At 45.8% G+C, this 20,857-nt stretch overlaps 2 protein-coding genes across 2 annotated transcripts; both read right to left on the minus strand.

Annotated features, from left to right (window-relative positions):
* Positions 1–1,503: 1,503 nt before the first annotated feature.
* On the minus strand, positions 1,504–14,695 carry ARPC5 (actin related protein 2/3 complex subunit 5). Its single transcript, XM_088153620.1, has 4 exons — positions 14,350–14,695; positions 12,030–12,101; positions 4,389–4,565; positions 1,504–2,852 (listed from the first exon to the last, which is right to left on the minus strand). The coding sequence occupies exons 1-4, from the start codon at positions 14,491–14,493 to the stop codon at positions 2,790–2,792; spliced, it is 456 nt and encodes a 151-aa protein (XP_088009746.1). The 5' UTR covers positions 14,494–14,695; the 3' UTR covers positions 1,504–2,789.
* Positions 14,696–18,073: 3,378 nt separating this feature from the next.
* On the minus strand, positions 18,074–19,135 carry APOBEC4 (apolipoprotein B mRNA editing enzyme catalytic polypeptide like 4). Its single transcript, XM_007437852.1, has one exon. The coding sequence runs from the start codon at positions 19,133–19,135 to the stop codon at positions 18,074–18,076; it is 1,062 nt and encodes a 353-aa protein (XP_007437914.1).
* Between the last annotated feature and the right edge of the window lie 1,722 nt (positions 19,136–20,857).

The raw sequence follows: 20,857 nt of genomic DNA on the forward strand, positions 1-20,857 counted from the left end.
AAGCAGCGCTAGCACCAGAATTTCTTAGTGGTACTTTTCTTCACATGGATTACTGACAAATTTTCTTGCCATTTTTTAGTGTTTCTGAAAAATATTTTGTGAAGATTAGAGGGGCAGTTGCCCATGATATTGGAAACATGTTTGAATTCTGGAGGAGAAAGAATCTATGCACAAGTCAAGCTGTAACACCTAAACACTGCCCAGACTTTCACGAATTTTCTGTAGCTGTTCTTTGCAAACCAAAAGCAATGATGGTTTTAGAAAAACTGTATAAATTGGACATCTCCTCCTTTTTTTTTAATGCATATTACCCATTCCCATTTGTAGCTCTTTATGGCTTACAAATATTTGTATTGTAAAACAATACAAATTATTACAACCTAAGAAATAATCCTGTGACAAGTTGTTCAATAGTCTAGGTCACCACAGAAAGGACAGAATTGTTAAAAGAAAAGCATATCTGTGGCAAGACTTGCAAAAAAAAAAAATCCAATTAAAAGAATTCAGAGAAACTAGACACAATTTATTTAAATGTCTTAATTTGTAAAACAATAAATAGTAATCCTGTTTCTTTTCCATTATGTGAAGCCATATAACTTCAGTATGGCATCTGTGGGGATCAATATCCTTCCAGATGCTTTGACTGATGCCCATCTGGCTCTGTGTTCCACTTTTATTTGACAACTCGATTTAAACATTTTAAATGGGAAGCCAGCATAGTGCAAAGCACAGCCTCCATCATTATTTTTAGTTTCTAAAATGCCATTGGCCCCACAAATGCCTTAAGTGCACTATTAGAAAATAAAGAATGGTAGGGGCTGCAGCCCAATACTTTGTTTAGATAATGTGTCAATTACTCAGAAAAAGGAGAAAGGTAAACTGGATGTGAGATACCCCTGTGGAGTCAAAGGACCAATATTTGTACATGAGTACTTTGTGACTGGCCATAAAAAACTCACCTTCTACAGCAGCTATTTAGTGAAAGCGCTCATAATATGCTTAAACAATTCTAAGTATGTCCACTGAGGTCCTTGCCTTGCTACACAAGGAGTTGGACCAACATCCAGTAAAAACATGCTTAGACTTGTTCTGGAATGGCATGTTTTTCATTCATTTCTTATCTGCATGAGGAAAAACTTGTCCTGTAGTTTACACCTTACAAGATCTTTATTCTCTTTTCTTGGGGGTTCATTGAGTAGAGCTGTGCAGCAATCTGCATTCAAGGAGCAAAATTTGATTTACAGTGTATGTGAGCAGGCACCAAGCATATGTTGGGAACATTTTAAAACATTGGCAATTCTGGCTCTGCAACTCCTGTGCAATCTCAGGAAGGATGTGCATTGTTCAAAGTGTCCCTTAAATGCTGTGTGCTGACTAACCACACTGAATCACATTATTTGCTCTCTGAACCTGGATTACTGCACATCCCTATCATTTATTACTCTCTTCCAGCTATAAGCATATATTAGTAGCAGACAACAAAGCCACACTTTGAAAATTAAGTAATATTTAACAGTGACCATTTTATTATTTTTCATTTTACAAAAAAAGCAGATATAAAAATGAGCAAAATCTTCATAATTCCTTACCAATTTTGTGATACAAAATTGGCATCAAATGTAAATGAAATATACTAGTTAGCTTTGCTCCAAAGTCACATTCAAGCTGCTTTCACTCTGGAATGCTCTACGTCTTTTAGGAAATTCATGCTTTACTGTTATAAGTGATATTTTCTCTCCCTGATCAACGTCATCTTACTTAATACAACATGGAACATGACCATATTAAGAGCAAAATTCAAGATCCTCTAGGTCACAGTACCTGAATACTGATCAAGGAATGTCTGCATTTTCAGATAAAACTATACATTAAATTGTTAGGGGGACAATACCAACTAAACATCTCTGTGTGACATTTCTCTCACTGCTCCCATATAACATAGAGAATCTGTCGTCCCACATTCTGATATCATGACAAATTTTTATGCTCATTGCAAAATTTATGTCTTGTTATGGAGGCAGGAAAACAGTATCAGAGGATGGTGCAAGAGGTAACTCAAGTTAAGAGACTGAGGGAAAATCTCAACCCAGAGAAAAGTTCTTTGGCAGCAGCCCCAGTCAAGTGTAATGTGTAGTTTTGCCCTAACACTCCTCTACACTTATTACATTATCAAGAGGCAACTGTTAAGCTGAGCTCCCCCCAAATGCCCTGTTCCTTTCCTTAAATAACTCATCACAAAAGCAGTGATTGTAATGAATGGTTGCATTCGATCGTTATAAAAACATTTACACAACAATGCATAAACCTTTCCACAGACCTTTGCCAAGTGGTGTAAGTTTTAGCATTGGACTAAAAAATGCAAGGTCCTGTTTTTTTTTTTTCAATTTTAAGTGGTCCCACCTGCAACAGTTTACATGGAATGTTGCCTGACTAGCTAAGGAATTTAAAACATTGACCTCAATCCCCACCATCTGCTCAGAAGATTTATCTGAAGAGGGAAAGGCAGTGTCTTGTCATGATTTTCTGAAAATGTAAATCCAATGCAAAAACTTGCATTTGTTATTAAAATGCTTTGTGGGTATCTTCTTAAAAACAAAAATTTCTTTTCTATATTTATCCAACATTTAACAAAAAAAAAATTGATATGTCTATTAAGCCACAGATATGAAAAAGCAAAAAGGCAAGCCGAGAGAGACAGATGCTACCCACAGGGCAGTGATGGCAATTGGTTTTTTGGTCTTGTACCAGCATTTCCCACACCCATGGCAGAAGGGGATTTTTCGCTGGACTTAAACTGTTTTCCTGGCAGTTAAGACACGGACAATGGAACCTACACCTCCAGCAGCGAGAGCCTGCAAAGAAGAAAAACAACCATACGCATGGAGTAAGAACTCTATAGAAGACAAATATAATTATGGATATTTATGAAACGTTTAATGTGGATACTACAAAGAGGTTTAGATAACTAGAAATATCAGCAGTTCACACAAGGAATATAGTATCATATGGGATGGGGGCTGAGGCATACAGCTCCACAAACAACTTGCATTACAATATAAATCACAGGCATAATCATGTTCCCTTAGTTTATATTCTCAGCTAAATCTCTTGCTTTAATGCATATTGTCTTAGTTCACTGTATAAATTGCTAACTGGAGAAATGCCAGCAACTTTTAGAGCACAGAACATGCTCAATGGCTTAACTGAAAAGTTTATTTTACTTTCTCTAGATTGCAGTCCCTGCCACTTTTATCCAAGTCACTCTTAATGTCCTTTTTGTAAAAAGTATATAGTTTTGTAACTTTTGTAAAAAGTTGTAAAAAGTATAATGAATATACTTCTTACAACTGTGAGAGGCATTTCCATCCTCCTTGAATTCCTCCCTCCTTTATTTTCTAAAAGCTGAAAATTAATTATTTGTAATAATTTTACATTGTTTACATGCTCTTTTCATTGATAATCTCCTAGGATTGTTCCTGTTTAGAAATTATTTTTCTCTGCTTATGCAAAATATTTTCTTTTTAAAGTTGCATAATTTTGATATTTTTAAAGTTCTTCAACCCTTATGTGTATTTCTTTTTGAAGTTCTGGGCACCTATCTTTTTAGTTCTTCTATGTGACTTTTCCAGCTGTATCCTCTGGGTATCTGTGGCTATTCCTTTTTCTTAAATGTATGCTTTATAAAGAAATCCAGAATAACAGAACTTATGCTTTAAGGCATGACCTGTTCATGTGAGGACTTAAAAACAAAAAAGAAAATAATGAGATGAAAACAAATCCTGTCTTCAACCTCACATATTCAATCTGATTTTCCACTGTTGAGCAGAAGTCTTTATACAAGTGTTTGCTTAAACACAAATTAAAGCCTCAATATAATCAGAACAGCTTTATTTATTTATTTTACATCACAGAAAGGCTTTTACTCTTCTTCAGGCAAATACAAGATGCCCCTTCTCTCTCAATAAAAGAAATTGTGATGGTGGGAATGGAGGTACAGGTAGTCCCCAGTTTAGGAATGAATTCTGTTCCCAAGGTCCTTAAGTCAGATATGTATGTAAGCCAGAACAATATTATTGTATAAATCTGTATAAGTAGTATTGTGTAATTAACTTGAACCATTGTGTATTTAACTCGAACCATTGCGTATTTAATTGAATTCTGGTACATTAGGCTCCGTTCTTAACTAGAGGTTGTCTTTAAACCTGGTGTTCTTAACCCGAGGACTACCTGTATTGATGATAGGGCTTGCATGGCTATCTATGTCCCCTCGCCAGTTTTCACAGTTAGTATGAACAAGCTGAATATTTATATAGACTTACCAACTCAAGAAAGTACTTTAAGGGGTTCATTAATAAGAATAAAGAAACCTGTCACCTCTGTAAACATACCTTTTCATGCCACTGCAGCAAGACAGCGCTGCTGTTGTCAGATGGACTCTCAAAACCTTTGTAGATATATTTCATTAATAGATCAACTCCATTTTTATCCAAAGATTGCACTGCTTTTTCAATATCATTGGCTTTGAAAGAGATGAGCACCTTCAGGACAATGCTTTCTGCACGATCCTGGAGACAGAAGGAAAGAGTCACAGAGAAAGCATAATGAGCCAAAAATGAGTCTGTGTCTGGAGATACAAATTGTCAGGTTCGGTCAGCACGAGGTTTCAGGGAAGCACGGGGCTGCAGGGAAGCTCGCAACCAGACCACGCGGAATCCACCGGCGGTAGCTAGCGGGGAAAAGAGGAACCGAAAGCGCCGCTAATTAACGAGCCACCTGCGGCCAGCTAAACAGGAAAACCGCAGCGGAAGCTTTTAATTACGAACTGATAACGGCGCGAGCAAGCAAGGAACGGGGCCGCAGGGCAGCGAAACAAGATCGCAACGCAGCACAGAACCCGCGGTCTGCACGTAGCAGGGAGGGGCCAACCCAGCCGGAGGGGGACTGGCAATCAAGGACAATGGACTCTGACCGACCCTGCCATCATGAACGATCAGGGGGGACATTGGGGGGCCTAATAGCCCACAGCCGCAACGCGATCACGAGGCGGGAAAAAGCGCGGGAAGGGGGGAATATAACAAGTGATGCAATTGTACCAAGCCAGTCCTGGCTTTGCTTGTGACTACTACGTTACGCATGAGTAAACCTTCTTTGTGAACCACACGTGTCACGAGAGTTTCTCTGTCGAACGGGGCAAATCTCACATAAAGCCAGGACACACCGTCAGCGCTACCCGGTACCACCGAGGAGCGTTTTCTTTCTCAATACAGGCATGACCAGCGGCGAGGAATCCGTGGGTCAGCTGGAGCGCGAGGGATCCAGGCTCGCGGAAGGGCGGTCGGAGCCGCCCGGGAGCGACGGGGCAGCGGCCAGGGCCGGGCGCACTCCATCCGAGCGGTGGTCGATGGGCGTGAATCAAGGACCAGACGATTCGGGCGTTACGATGACCCGGGGTTCGGGGTTCCGGGACCGTGAGTGGAGCGAGAAATTCGCCCGACTAGAGGAGAGAGTCGAGCGACGCCTAGACGCCGTGGAGGCGATGCTCCAGACCCTACTGCAGAGAGTGGGGCCACCGGCGGTGAACGAGGAGGCGAGCGACAGGGGGGGCGGTCCGACACCCCCGCCGGCACCACCCACGGCGCCCCGGTCGGAGGACCAACGGGCGGCAGACGCCCTGAGACTTCGAGGTATCACTGGGAAGTTCTCAGGGGACCCCGAACAGCTGCCGCACTTTCTGACGCACGTCAGGGGGTTCATGCAGAGGGGTGGTCACCTATTCGCTAGAGACGAGGACAGGGTATCCTACGTGGCCGAGCTGCTAGATGGCCAAGCCGCCAGCTGGGTGATCGGGCTGTACGATGCCAACGCGGCGGAACTACGGAGTTTCCCGGACTTCATGCAGGCGCTCCGGGACAGATTCGAGGACACATTGAGCGCCAAGCGGGCGGAGGACGACATCCTACAATTCAGGCAGCGGGGCAAATCGGTATCGGAATATGCCCTGGAGTTCCGGAGGTTGGCCGAGAAGCTCGCGGACTGGCCGGAGTCCCTGAAGGTGAAGTATTTTAAGAGGGGACTCAACCCAGAGATCCTGGAACGGGCACTGGGGCGGGACGACCCGGCCACAGTGAAGGATTGGATCTGGCTGGCCGGAACGGCGGAATCGGCGTGGCGGCAGATCCAACAGAGCACAAGACGACGGGACCAGACGAGGGACCGGCCGAGGGAGAGGACCCCCGAGGAGAGACGGAGCGGTCGACGGCAGTCCACCGGGAGGCGAGAGGCGACCAGAGCCCCGAATCTGTGTTTCCGATGCGGAGGCAGAGGCCACCGAGCGGCGCAGTGCCCGACGGAGCGGGAAGGCGCCCCACCACGGCCCGAAGTCAAAACCCCGCGTGCGAACGGGAAAAGGACCGGTGACCGACCGCGGAAGGGGGCAGTGGCGGCGGTGACCGAGAAAGGACGCGGGGGGTGGTCGACCCTGGAGACAGCATCCTCCGGAGAGGACTCGGAGCCGGCGGGAAACGAGGCGCGCTCGCACTGAACGGCGTCCCAGTGCGAGCAGGGGAGTCGAGGCGCGCGGACCCAATAGGAGACGAGGACTGCCCACCGTTCCGGGTGAGGATACACGTCCGGGGGGTGAGATCCGGAGGGAGGCGCAGCTACGGGCGCTACTGGACTCGGGCTGCACCCACTGCTTGATGCACCCAGCGGTGGTCTCGGGGCTCGGGCTACAGCTGAGGCGCCTCCGGGAGCCCATTTCATTCAGCCAGTTAGATGGCACGCTGGCAGCGGGGGGGCCAGCTCAGTATTACACCGAGCCGGTCCAGATGACGATCGGGAGTCACCGGGAAGAACTGAGGTTCGTGGTGGTCCCGGTGGCCGACTACGCGGTGGTACTCGGCTTGGCGTGGCTGCGGCGGCGGAACCCACGAGTCGACTGGACGGCGGAGGCAGTGCGGTTCGGGGTCGACAGACCGGCGAGGGGCGAGAGCAGAGGGGACCGAGCCGTGGAGACGGAGGCAGCCGCAACCACCGGCGGACAAGCGGAGGGTCCGGGACACCGGGAGACGGGGCGAGAGCAGATGGGGCCCGAGACCCGGGCGGCAACAGCAACAGCAGCAGCAGCAGCGCCGGGACCCCGGAGACCCGCCACGATCCCGAGGCGAGGGGAGGCAGCGGCGACTGGCGAGGCAACCGCAAAGCGAGGGGCCGGACCCGGGGAACCCCCGACGGGCGGCGGAATCCCGAGGCAGTATCGAGACCTGGCGGCAGCGTTCGGGGAGAAGGAGTCTGACCAGCTCCCACCACACCGGCCCAGTGATTGCGCCATCGAGCTAGAGCCAGGAGCGACCCTGCCTAAGCCAAAAATGTACTCCCTGTCGAGGAGGGAGATGGGAGCCCTGCGCGAGTTCATAGACAAGAACCTAGCACGGGGATTCATCCAACCTGCGAAGTCACCATTAGCGGCCCCGGTGTTATTCCGGGAGAAGAAGGACGGCTCGCTCCGTATGTGCGTAGACTACCGGGGGCTGAACGCAATCAGCACGGAGTACAAATACCCCCTCCCCTGATGAAGGACTTGATGTCGCATCTGTCGAAGGGGAGGGTGTTCACAAAACTGGACTTGCGCGAAGCCTACTTCAGAGTTAGGATCCGCGCAAAAGATGAGTGGAAGACGGCGTTCAACACCCCGCTCGGAAGCTACCAGTTTTCCGTGATGCCGTTCGGATTAAAAGGGGCCCCGGGGGTATTTATGCAGCTAATTAATGAGGTGCTGCACGACCTACTCTACCGGGGCGTCCTGGTCTACCTGGACGACATCCTCATCTACACCGAGACCCTGGCGGAGCACGTGAGCCTGGTGCGCACGGTGCTCCAGAGACTGCTGAAGGCACAGCTGTACGCAAAGCTCTCGAAATGCGAGTTCCATCGAGAGCAACTAGACTACCTCGGCTACCGAATATCCAGCCGGGGAATTGAGATGGACCCGGCGAAAGTAAGGGATGTCCTGGGCTGGGAAGCGCCGCGAACCCGGAGGCAACTCCAAAGCTTCCTAGGGTTTGCGAACTTCTATCGTCAGTTCATCCCGAACTTCGCCCAAATCGCCCTTCCCCTAACCGACCTGCTAAAAACCAAGGGCACTGGGAAACCCCAAAGCCCAGCATGGCACTCGCGTGGACTGCAGAATGCCAGGGGGCGTTTGAGGAACTAAAACAGCGGTTCACCGCGGAGCCGATCCTGCGCCATCCCGACCCAGACCGGCGGTTTATAATCCAAGTGGATGCATCAGACGTGGCAACGGGAGCAGTCCTGCTCCAACCCAGCCCGGAGGGGGCCATCCACCCGTGCGCCTACGCCTCCCGCAAATTCACCGAGACGGAGAGGAGGTGGATGGTGTGGGAGAAAGAGGCGTACGCGGTCAAGTGGGCGCTGGCCACGTGGAGGCATCTACTGGAGGGGGCAACTGAACCGTTCGAGGTGTGGACGGACCATAAGAACCTCGAGGCCCTGAAGACCCCGCGTAAGCTATCCCCCAAACAGGCACGGTGGTCCCAATACTTCGGGAGGTTCAGGTTCACACTGAAACACATCCCCGGGAAGCGCAACTTCTTAGCGGATGGACTGTCTCGCATGCCCCAACACGCCAGCCTACGGGAGGAGATCGTGGACTCCGTCATCCCCGCCAGCAGGCTGGCTGCAAAGGCGGTGACCCGAAGCCAGACCAAGGGGGAGCGACGGGACGCGGCGTCTGAAGTAAGGCAAGGGTTCGCGGAGGCAGCGGAGCGGGACGGTTGGCTCAAGCAGAACCGAGAGGCGCTAACCGGCCAAGAGGGGTTGTGGTGGCACGAAGGAAAGCTGTACGTGCCCGAGGGTTGCCGACGGGAGGTCATGGAAAGAGCCCACGACAGCCGGAGCGCGGGGCATTACGGCTTCGTAAAGACACTCCACTTAATCCGGCGGCAGTTTTGGTGGCCCACGCTCCGGAAGGACGTGGAGGCGTACTCGGGGGTTGCCCGGTGTGCGCAACGGCGAAAGGAGCCAAAGGCAAACCTAGAGGCCTACTCCAGCCGGTAGCGGAACCCGACGGCCCTTGGCAAGAGGTCGCCATGGACTTCATAGTGGAGCTCCCGGAGAGTAAGGGGAAGACCGCCATTTGGGTGGTCACGGACTTATTCTCCAAACAAGCGCACTTTGTAGCGTGCCGGCGAGTCCCCACGGCCGAGGGGCTGGCGAAACTGTTCGTGCAACATGTCTACCGACTCCACGGCGCACCTCGACGTATCGTCAGCGATCGGGGCGGCAACTTCATCGCGCGGTTCTGGCGGGAGTTCCTGAAGCGGGTGGGGACGAAACAAGCCCTATCCTCCGCGGCGCACCCGCAGACGGACGGAGCCACGGAACGCCTGAACGGGGGCTCGAACAGTACCTGCGCTGCTACGTGGGGCACCAACAGGACGATTGGGCGGAGCTACTACCATTCGCGGAGGTGGCATACAACAACGCCGTCCACAAGAGCACCGGGTTCTCTCCGTTCAAAGTAGCCACCGGGAGAGAATTCGTCCCCATGCCGGAGCTGCCTCAGCCGGAATCCCAGATCAACTCCCTGGACGCCTGGTTCGCCCAAATCGACGAGACCCGGCGAGCGGCGCACGCGGCATTGCAAAGAGCCAAAGCCGACTACAAGAAGCACGCGGACCGCAAGAGGCTCCCCGAGGAAAAGTGGAAAGTGGGGGACCAGGTGTATCTGTCAACCAAAAACCTAAAGACGCACCAGGCATCGAAAAAACTCAGCCCGAGGTTTGTGGGGCCGTTCCCCATTTCGGAGATCATCAATCCGGTGACCGTCAGGCTGACGCTCCCGAAAAGCCTCGGGAAGATCCACCCGGTGTTCCATTGCAGCCTGCTAAAGTTGCACCAGCCGGGGAACGCCTGGCACAAGGCGGAGGGAGTACCACCACCCATCATGGTCGGGGGGGAGCAGCATTTCGAAATCAACCGGATACTGGACGCCCGGAGGCACAAGGGGCAGACCCAGCTCCTAGTGCAATGGAAACATTTCCCCAAGTCCCACAGCGAATGGGTGAGTAAAACCCACATAAGGGCGCCGGACCTAGTGCGGGACTTTTACAGTAAATACCCCGGGAAGCCGAAATAGGACCGAGGGGGAGTTGTCGTCAGGGGGGCGGCATGTCAGGTTCGGTCAGCACGAGGTTTCAGGGAAGCACGGGGCTGCAGGGAAGCTCGCAACCAGACCACGCGGAATCCACCGGCGGTAGCTAGCGGGGAAAAGAGGAACCGAAAGCGCCGCTAATTAACGAGCCACCTGCGGCCAGCTAAACAGGAAAACCGCAGCGGAAGCTTTTAATTACGAACTGATAACGGCGCGAGCAAGCAAGGAACGGGGCCGCAGGGCAGCGAAACAAGATCGCAACGCAGCACAGAACCCGCGGTCTGCACGTAGCAGGGAGGGGCCAACCCAGCCGGAGGGGGACTGGCAATCAAGGACAATGGACTCTGACCGACCCTGCCATCATGAACGATCAGGGGGGACATTGGGGGGCCTAATAGCCCACAGCCACAACGCGATCACGAGGCGGGAAAAAGCGCGGGAAGGGGGGAATATAACAAGTGATGCAATTGTACCAAGCCAGTCCTGGCTTTGCTTGTGACTACTACGTTACGCATGAGTAAACCTTCTTTGTGAACCACACGTGTCACGAGAGTTTCTCTGTCGAACGGGGCAAATCTCACACAAATTACAAACCAGTATACATTTACTTAAAATTAAGTCCCACTGAACTGAAACAGATTTATTTCTACATAGAAATCCATAAAACTATACTATTAATGTTTATCCTAAAATGTATAATGTACTGTATTGTGGAAATTCAAACAAGCTGCAAGCTACCAATTTTGGCTTCTTAACGCAGAAATAAGTAACATTTAGGATTCATTCAAGGCCATGTCATATTACTGTTAGATTTCTGATCATGATGTGTGGGTGGATGGAAGAAGATAATCCATGGCATATTAAGCCATAACACAAATTAGGCCACTGTGATAATCTATTATCATAAAAACAGTTTAATAATATGCAAGAAGATTAATATTTCTGATTTATTTCTCTTTTTGTCTTTCAAACAAAACTTCTGTGCACTAGGTATTACTTAATTTCAAAATATATTTTAATTTAACTTCTAGTGCCATTCTGGCTATGTCCTTGCTGATTCCTGGATTAGGTGCACGGCCTTTAAGTCCCGCTAAAGTCAATGATACACACTTTCATTAAGTACATATAGGAGAGTGGAATGGAATCTCATGGTCACAGGCTGCATCCAAGACACAGAGGCCCTTCCTTCCTTCTTTAAAAAAGATGGGCCTTACAGTAAGAATGGGAAAGCAGTTCTTCCCTACTTCCTGTATTGAGAAGCTCTTCTGGCCAAGAAAAAGCAGTGAATAGTCCAACAACATTTATATTTCAAAACTGGATGCCTATATTTATCATGCAATATCCTCACTGCACTTGGCTATAGCTCATTAGACATATTTTAATGTGCTATTATTATAAATTATTTATGATGCCAAAAACTTTCATATTCCCACTGCAAGTATTGTCAGTAACATCACCTATACTTCTGTAATTCTAGGAAAACCAGACATTCACTGCAAACATTCACTGCAAAGTTATTGTCAGTGCTACCCATATCAGCAAGACTGTGAACTTAGATTATGATTAAATACAGAATTTCAACATGCCACTAAGAAAGAACAGACAAATGAGAAACTACATCTGCTCTCTGTTCATAATGAAACTTTTTAAAAATAATGGTCATGTCTAATATTAAGTCCCAGGTTCAAGTACATTTATTGAGTATTAAATCTGCTTGTTATTCTATTTCTCCTTAAATTAAAGCTGTGAAACCACAAGTCAACCCTGTGTTCTTTAGATGTATTATGAAACAATTCAGAACTGCAGGAATGGGCTACGGTGAGTATCACATAGTTTAAAAAATATCCAGTTGCCATACCTTTACAGCTTGACTCTTTGTATTAATTGGAGGATTCTTCAGAGCTGCCTGTAAGGCTGCCATCATGTTTCCTGTGAACAGCAGTTAAGGTAATCTTGACAGGCTTTAGAATAAATGTAACAATATAACACATTTCAAGTATCAAAAGTGCTTCAGACATATTAACTGGAATTCTTGTAAGAGCCATGTAAGGTAAGTGATAATATGGGTTTTCCAGAAAATGGAAAATCCCCGTCCCAGATCCTGCACAAATCATGCTAATTTCCTAGAAAATATTATATCACATCACTAAATTCAAATCAGTATTACTTTGTTAGCAATCCTGAACTGTATTCTTCTTTGGTGGAAAGGCGGAAAATAAATTTAACAAATTATTTTATTATTATATTTATTATTAACAACTTCATGTTGCAGTGGAGACAGGAATGAGACTGAGAGTACAGTAATTTGCCAAATACTGTTTTGTGAATTTGTGGCTTTCGGTTCAAATTTCACTTGATAGTTTTGAAAAGTGCCCTCCTATGGCCCATTCTAAAAGCAGCACTAATTTATTATCATACTTAGGTAAGTGTTCTCTGAACAGTGGATCAAGCAATAGTATATTACTTAGATGTCAAAACAAATTTGGGCTGCTTTCAAACACTACACAGTATGAGTTTTTATTTGAAAGTCCACAATGCAACAAGATCTATAGGACCTGAACTAGCAAAATACCATTGAACTACAACTCAGCTATTAAACACAGAGAACATGCTGAATATATTTTGCTCCAATACCTATTATTACTTTTATTTATGAAGCCATATCCAAGCATAAGAAATGTTACTAGTATGATTAAAAATCAGCCTCAATAAGTAAAGACAAACAACTCTGTACAAGAGATACAAGAAATGAGAACCAAAATGTCCAAATAAGATCATATCAGTAGGCTCTATTCCTACATATATTTAAAATGTCAATGTCTGCTGTAGTATTAAGGAGTGCTGTAGATGCAACTGTTTCTATAAAAAGAAAACCCCTAAATAAGTCATATATTTCCGTTTCTGAGAAGAGGAAATAGGGAGACTATAACCCTCAAGACTCCTTCCTACTACTTCATTACATTAAATCTATTAAATGCGTCCAAAAGTAAGCTCCACAAAAGGTTGTCTTAAAATTCAAATTTAATAATTTGAGATCAGACTTGAACATCCATGTCACAAAAACTTTCTTTCTATACACTGCTTTCTTTCTTTTCTTCTCTGAAAAAACTATGATGATGAACCAAAACATTTGCAGATTATTGGGTTGGGTTAAATAATGAACGGGGGACACGGTGGCGCAGCGGCTTAATGACGCTGAAAGTTGCCGGCCGGCCAGAAATGGTCGACGCTTCAGCGGTTCGAGTCCAGTCTTCGTGTTAAACAGGGTGAGCTCCTGTTTCCTCCCCAGTTCCTGTCAACCCAACAGGTCGAAAACTCACGTGAGTAGATAAATGGGGACTCTCACTCCGGTGGGAGGAAAAATGCTGGTGGCGCCTTGCAAAAAGGAGTTGGGAGCAGTTGCCAGTAAGCGCGAAAAACCGCGCGCGCCCAAAAAGGGCGCGGAGCAACGGAAACCCCGCCTCCTGTGTTCGCCAGCTGGGCTCTGCTCTAGGAAGGAGGCTCTGGCAAACCACTTTCGAAAAACGATTGCCTTGAAAACTGCAAGGACTCGTCCAAGCAGTCACTGCAGGGTCAGCAATGACTGAGCGCAGACAAAAAAAATAAATAAATAATGAACTGCCCCAAGCTAGATGCAGAATATCCACAAGGTTTTCTAGTTCCCAAGTACTAATAACAACAAGTAAAAGGATGGCTTAGAGTACCATCCAAATTCAAAGCTCCAAGCAGCAATCCTTGCTCTATTAATTCAGCAGCCCCATCCACACTGCAATTTAGATGGGGTGAGGCAGGAGCCGAATGAACTTTCCAAGTCCATTCAGAGAGCTCGAACTTCAGGAACAAAACCTATCTAGGTTAAATAAAGAACTCTTAAAAAAAAAAAAAGCCAACAGCCATAGCTACAGTATTGGGACGACCGCAGCTGGGCTGCAAAAATCCGGACGCCCCAGGAGTGCAGCCAAGACCCAGCCGTTTCTGTGCTTCTTTGCTGCCCTCTAGAGGTCGTACGCACGGGCGGTGGGGAGGCAGATACGGTCGCCCTAACCCGGGGAGACCTATTGTCAGTGCTGGGGCGAGCTGCCCTCGCGGTCCGCAATCACCCTCCTGCTTCCTCGCGGGGCCCCCACCGAGATGACCTGCCCCGGCTGCCCTCCCTCCTCCGAGGCAGCGGAAGGATATTGCCTCAGGCACGACTCCACCTCGCCCTCGTCCGGCCCGGCCTGCCCGTCCCCGCCGTCCTCCTCGTCCACGAACTTGTTCTCGTCGTACTCGTCCACATCGACGCGGCGGAAGCGCGCGGAGGAGACCGTGTGCTTCGCCATCGCCGCGTCCACCTCAGTCCGGCAAAGGAAGCAGCACCCAGCACCCTCCCTCCCAAAGCGGCGGCGGCGGCCGGAAGGAGGAAGTAGCGGAACTGCCGACGCCGGCACCACGCATGCGCGACTCCGCCTGTGCCGTTTCTTGTCTCGTATGGCAAGCGGAGAACATGCGTTAAGAAGTGTTTTTTGCCGTCTCCTCTCTTCCCCGGTTTTCGCGTCGTGTACTACTAGATATTTATTTTCCTTTGTTAAGAAGGCAGCTACCGCTTCGACCGCTTTGGGTTTTGGGTGTTCCGGGCGCGCATGCGAAGAACAGCCATTTCAGCCCCACCCCATGGGCAGCCGCGTGGCGCATGCGCAGAACTTTCGGGAGAGGTCGTGGGCGATCGTGTCAGCGTAGTGCGATGGAAGGGGGGAGGTTGGCCGGTTTCCATAGAAACTGGGGCGGCGGGGGAGCGGTTCGGGTCTGCCGTGGTTAATCGGAGTAGAAGCGTAGCTTGCTGCTGAGCGATGTTCCTGTTGGCGCTGGATGAAATGTCATTGCAGAGGAAGAAAGCTTTTTCCCCTCGTCTGACGAAAATTGGAGCGGGTGGTCGAGCGACAGGGTCCGCTATAAAGATAGACTTTAGATAGCCCGATGTGGTCTCTCTTCAGTTCAAGCCACGGGTCGTCTTTTCTCGAGTATCCCCCTCGCTTCTAATATTGGCAAAGAACTGCAGCTATTGCTCGGGTTCACAGGCAGTGCTAAATCATCGTTTGTTTTAGCCTCTGTTGAATATACTATAGTGACTGAGTTCATATTTTGTGCTGAGCCGTATGTGAAATAATGACTTAATTTGATGTGCAGTCGTGGTTTGTAAGGGATAGTTTAGAACATATATGCACTAAGCTGTTACAGTTTGTTCAGCGAAGGATGGTGAAAAAGAGCTGATTTATTATATGAAAAAAAGAAGGCTGATCCTGTTGTAATAGGAAAACAGTTTTCCTCTGTCTTTGTAATGCCTTGGTGTTATGTATCCTATCTGGGGAAGGTGGTTACCTCATGAGGGCCCCCAGAAATTATTTATTTATTTATTTATGGGTTTCTCAAATTAATATAGCTGCTTATCTCACAGATGTGACTCTGGACAGTGTACAATAAAGCAACCGGTTAAAACAAATAAAAAACAATGTAAAACAATTTAAACACAAATAGAAATAAGACCATGGGAGAATGGACCAGCATCCTACACACAGTGTAACCATCAATACTGTTCATTTATTAAATATTTTTAAAAAACAGCTATTGTACTGTGCTTACATGTAAGCGCATACCAAATACTTAATCTATTTGTATGCCCAGAGGGAGATATAATCAGCAGAGGCTAGAGTACAAATGAGCCTGGGTTGCTCAATGATTTGTGATGGCAAGAGTGCAGTGAAGAGCAACAGCCATGGAAGCCGCACCCTTTCAAAATTTCAAACAGGTCAATGGCATAACGCAGGGCATCCCAGTGGAGATGCTGCGTGTGACATTTGAAGCTGTGATCTTCATGGCAGTGCAGGTTGGGAAGCTGGGGACTCTCGTCTTGGTGGAACCTGGGTTGTGTCTGAAAGAAGCAGCAGATCTTTGTTCACCACAAAAGTTTTCCTTGGCATCGAGGAACCTCTTGTCCACATCTTTCCTAAGCATCTAGCGACCTCTGAATATCAGGAAGCTGGGAACAAGCCAATTTTTCCCCCCATAATGGTCTTGAAGCCATTGAAGTCATCCAAACTCTGCAGGAAGTAATTCACCAGTGTCCAGTATGGGAAAATCCACAAGAAATAATGTTGAATCTCTTAAGCAATTATAATAGGCCTTTTAATGTTTTTCATGGATGATCACCTTAAGTTCAATGGCAGGATGTCCTGTTGAAATGTTCTCCCACTATTTTTTTGTTATTGCCATTCAAAATGCAAATTCGTGTGCTTTTCTCACCAAACCCTTCTGGTTGTAATCTGCCATTTAAAAAAGAAACAGCAAAAATATGTAGTGATTTAAGGGGATTAAGAAATGGATTAAAGTTAATAGAACAAATACATTAGTTTTAAGTTTTAAAACTATGAATGATATGTGCTATGCATAAGAAAATGGGAAACAAACAAAAAATGAATTGCTCTGTTTTCTAAGGTTCAATGCATTTATGGAAAGTCAGAAGAATTAACTATCACAAACTTAAGGGCAGCATGATTGCTGGCTTCATTGAGATTTTATTCATTAAATTTATTCTCCAGTTGTCTTTCATTATGGTCAAGATTAGTTCATAACACAACTACAGAACAGTCTACCAAAGCAGTATAAAATGATTATAAAAAAGAGTAACTTATAATAATATTTTAAAGGAAAAGAAGATAAGCTATCATGATACTTTAATTCAGAGTGGGTAATCTACGGCTTGTGGATCAGTCACATAAAGCTTGAGGGATTTTTCTGCTGCTCCCAGAGCAGCCACCTCTCTTGCTGCCAAAATTTGTTTCAAGCAGAAACTTCCTCTCATTTTGTTATTTCTGCCCTAGGGAGTTTGTATGGATTTCAGTTTTACAGGAATCTTCACAAGCCACTTTATTAATTAACACTGATTAACAGAAGCTGGAAATACACTTTACTGTGGCATTCTTGATCATCCAGAAATGCTTTTTGAAAAATAATTATGTGAGGTTCTATAGGACTTTGCCATGAAAGGTGTTTTTGCAATAAAAATGTTCAGTTTAGTATAGTTTGTTTATTGCAGTCCAGACCAGAAAATAAAAACAATAAGAAAAAAAATATTACCCAGCTCATAATCAACTATAGCAGTGTCACAAGGATGGCAAATGTACAATACACGTAAAAGAGCATTTAAACTATACTACTTATTCCTGCCCTTTCCCCTTTTTTTAGAGTGGCCCTCACCTCAGCCATGTTTTTTGTCCTAGTTCTGCCCATTTTTTAATGCACCCATCAACATATCAACAACATCAAATGGTACCCTTAGCCTGAAGGAGGTTGCCGACTGTAACTGAAAACAGAAGGATGGTATCAAGCTGGTGACAGCTGCCTGAACCAAAAATAAAACTTTTTCACATGCATGAATCTCACAGAGTTCTCATTGGCAAACTTTATTAAGATGAAAGTAAGAACGTTACAAGATTCCACCAAGTAAACTCTTTGTTAGAACCAAAATTTATCTTTGTACATTAGGGACTTCTGATTAATTTTTTCATAGCATAGTTGTGATATGGCAAGGCTGATATCTTCTCAGATTCGGGGGCAGGGGGAAGGACGGTCCACACTCTGACTTTAGGTAGCAGTCACTTGAACCCTTATCGGTTTGAGAAACAACCTTTATAGTTGCCTATTGATGTGCTGTTGTTACTGTCAGTGGTTCCGGTGGAGAAAACAAAAGATTGCCTTGGCATCTCCTTGTGCTGCTGGCAGTTGTTATTCCCTGTCTTTTTCCAATATATATATTACATGTGAGGAAAAATGTGCATGTTCTACTCCATACTCTTATCTCACTGCTGTAGCTGTTCCTTCTTATGAATTGTCCAGTCCTGCATTCCATTTTTATATAAGCTGGGTTTAATCCTTTTTCTTTCTGTAGCCTTCAGGCTCTGCAGATTTGCTGTTTAAAAGATGTTCAGTAATTTTTTCCCTGTGAAGAGATCTTCCCTTTGGAATTAATTTGCTTAATGACTCATTTGGCATGTTTAAGTGTCTGACAATGTTTCTAGGTTTGTTGTATAACAGGGGCAAAGTATTAATGGGAGGTGTGAAATGAGATGGTGGCATTCCCACTGGGGGCAATCTGCTACTTGTCACTTCTGCTGGGTAATATGAGGTTGTTAAGTAATAGTTTTGCAAACTTGGTGCAGCAATTGAAGTTCCATAAATTGGCTGAGACAAGGTGTTAACAAAAGGCAATTTCATTCCTGTTATACTGCGAATTTGTGCTGCGTTGTTTTTATCAGCCAGGGTTCTTACAGGCAAAATTGGGTGGTAGAGTCTTGCTTGTGGCATAGTATTCACAAAATTATGGAGGAGGGAATTCCAAAGTCCACCACAGAGAGGATTCAAAGTCACCCGAGGCCACATGCTGGCAAGGCTCTGCAAGGCTTCACAGTTCCAGGTGGACACAGGGAAATCCTCCTCTGTGTGATACAGCTGTGAGAAATAAATGCAGAGTGTGATGTCTTGATACTTCATCAAAAAACTGTAAATTTTGCTTATGCAGCCATGCTCTGCCTCATTACAAGGAGAATAATTTGAATAAAGAATTATATATGCACTGTTCTCCCAGTTGTGTACAACTGAGTCTAGATAACCACCCATTTCAAATAACATTGATTCTGGATGAATGTTGTACTCTATGCAGTTTGTAACATGGCCTTTTTGAATTAATTTACCTGATGCATGTCTCAACTCATAAAAGAGAAGGTGTTTATTTTGGTAATACGTTGGCCCATATGGGAATCCAAAAGCCTTCTGAAATTCTGTGTAAGGAACTCGTGCTTCTTCCCCTGTTTGTATGTGATAAGGACATTTAGTGCAGTTTTGGCTCATTGTTAGCCAATAATATGGCTTCACTATTGTACCTTTTTGTGCTAGGTATTCTTGGCAAAATGGTTTAGTTTCTAGGTCCATCATGCGTGAGAACCTTGAATGCTGACAGTCCTGAAACACAGAGAAGAAATTCCCGAGTAGTTATTTCCCTGCTTCTTTAGAAGTTTTGAAAATAAAATCACATCTACATTACAAATTCAAACCAACTTGATATTGGACTCTACAGACTCTACACGAGAAAGAGCTAAGAACAGTTCTGATTTCTATATTAATGAAGGTGTTGTTAGAGAATCCTAGGCTCTATGTAGTTGACTTTCCATGGAAACTGAGAAATATAAATTACTGTATTTTGTACTTTAACGTATGTACTGGAGCTGCACAGTGTTTCTCATCTGATTACAAAACAGCTTTGGACCACATGACACAAGCGTAGCACCTGCTTGCAACTCTTTAAATCAGCTGTGTACTTTTGCAGGATTGTACACCTGTCCAAATATATCCATCCCAAGAAAACTATAAAAACTTTACCTTGAATTTTACTGGCTTACCCTGATTAAAAAGTTATTCTTTAAAATGGTCAGAACTGGGTCAGAATTTAAGACTGTTTTGTCAAAACAAAAACAAGGAAGGATTTACCAGCAGTGGCCATAGGAGGCATTTATATTCTGTGTAATGAAGTCAGGTGTGTGTGTGTGTTTCTGCTCCCTCCTTGTGTTGGGCGTACATATATACTGGAAAGCACAGGATGGACTGCATATTGTGGAGTCCTTGGTGCTCTCTGAGCTTGGTTGTTTGCTTGCAGATGTTTCATTACCCAACTATGTAACATCATCAGTGCTAGTGAGTGTGGAGTTTGCTCCCTATTTATATACAGTAGCTTGCCCTGACAGTGTTGGTGGGGGTGTGGTTTTCTCCTTTGTAGTTCCTTGATTAAAGTATTGTTTTCTGCTTGATTGTTTTTCTGGTGTAAATCCCTGCTTATCTGGCTGTTGGCTGATGGAGAGGATGGGTTCTGGTGTTTTTGTTTCCTTCTTACCTTTTTTATTGTCTGTTTGAATGGTGTGTAAATGTGGTTTATCTCTATGTGTCTATTGATGGCTGATTTGTCTGAATGCCAAGCTTCCAAGAATTCCCTTGCATTTTTGGATTTAGCCTGGTCTAAGATGCTCACAGTTTCCCAGTTGAAACTGTGGTTGAGTCTGTCCATGTATTGTGAAATTAAGAAGTTTTCATCATGTCTTCTGACTGCTAGTTGGTGTTCATGGATGTGCTCTGCTAGTCTTCTGCCTGTCTATCCTAGATAGTGGCTGTTACAGTCCTTACACTGTATGATGTGGATGACTCTTGTTTTTGCTTTTTGGGCTACTGGGTCTTCTGGTTTCCTTAAGAAGTTTTGGAGGGGTTTAGTTGATTTGTGTGCTACAGTGATACCATGTGGTTGTAATAGTCTGTTGTTAGCAGAGCACATCCATAAGCACATGAGCAAGATCCAAAGCTTGTCCCTACTGCCCAACTTCACACACATAGGCATTCACATCCTATCATCCCTGCCTAATTTCACACACACAGGCATTCACATCCTATCACCCCAGGAATAGAGTTCCCGGTTACAGGCAGTGTTTCTTTTACAATCATTTCTACCTTTCCTCTACATCCCTAAAGTCAAGACTGTTGAAGAATTTAGGTCTGGAAAAGCCTCCTGGACCCAGAATTGAGACATCTGGACTGGAAGAGGAGTCCAACACCAAATTTTTGGTTGCCTTTTTCCTGTCACTGCTAGGCCTACATCTCCTGCAAGGTGCA

Source organism: Python bivittatus, unplaced genomic scaffold (assembly GCF_059951505.1).
Source record: "Python bivittatus isolate LINGU-HERP-01145 unplaced genomic scaffold, Pbiv_v1 ctg000700_np1212, whole genome shotgun sequence".
Taxonomy (NCBI): domain Eukaryota; kingdom Metazoa; phylum Chordata; class Lepidosauria; order Squamata; family Pythonidae; genus Python; species Python bivittatus.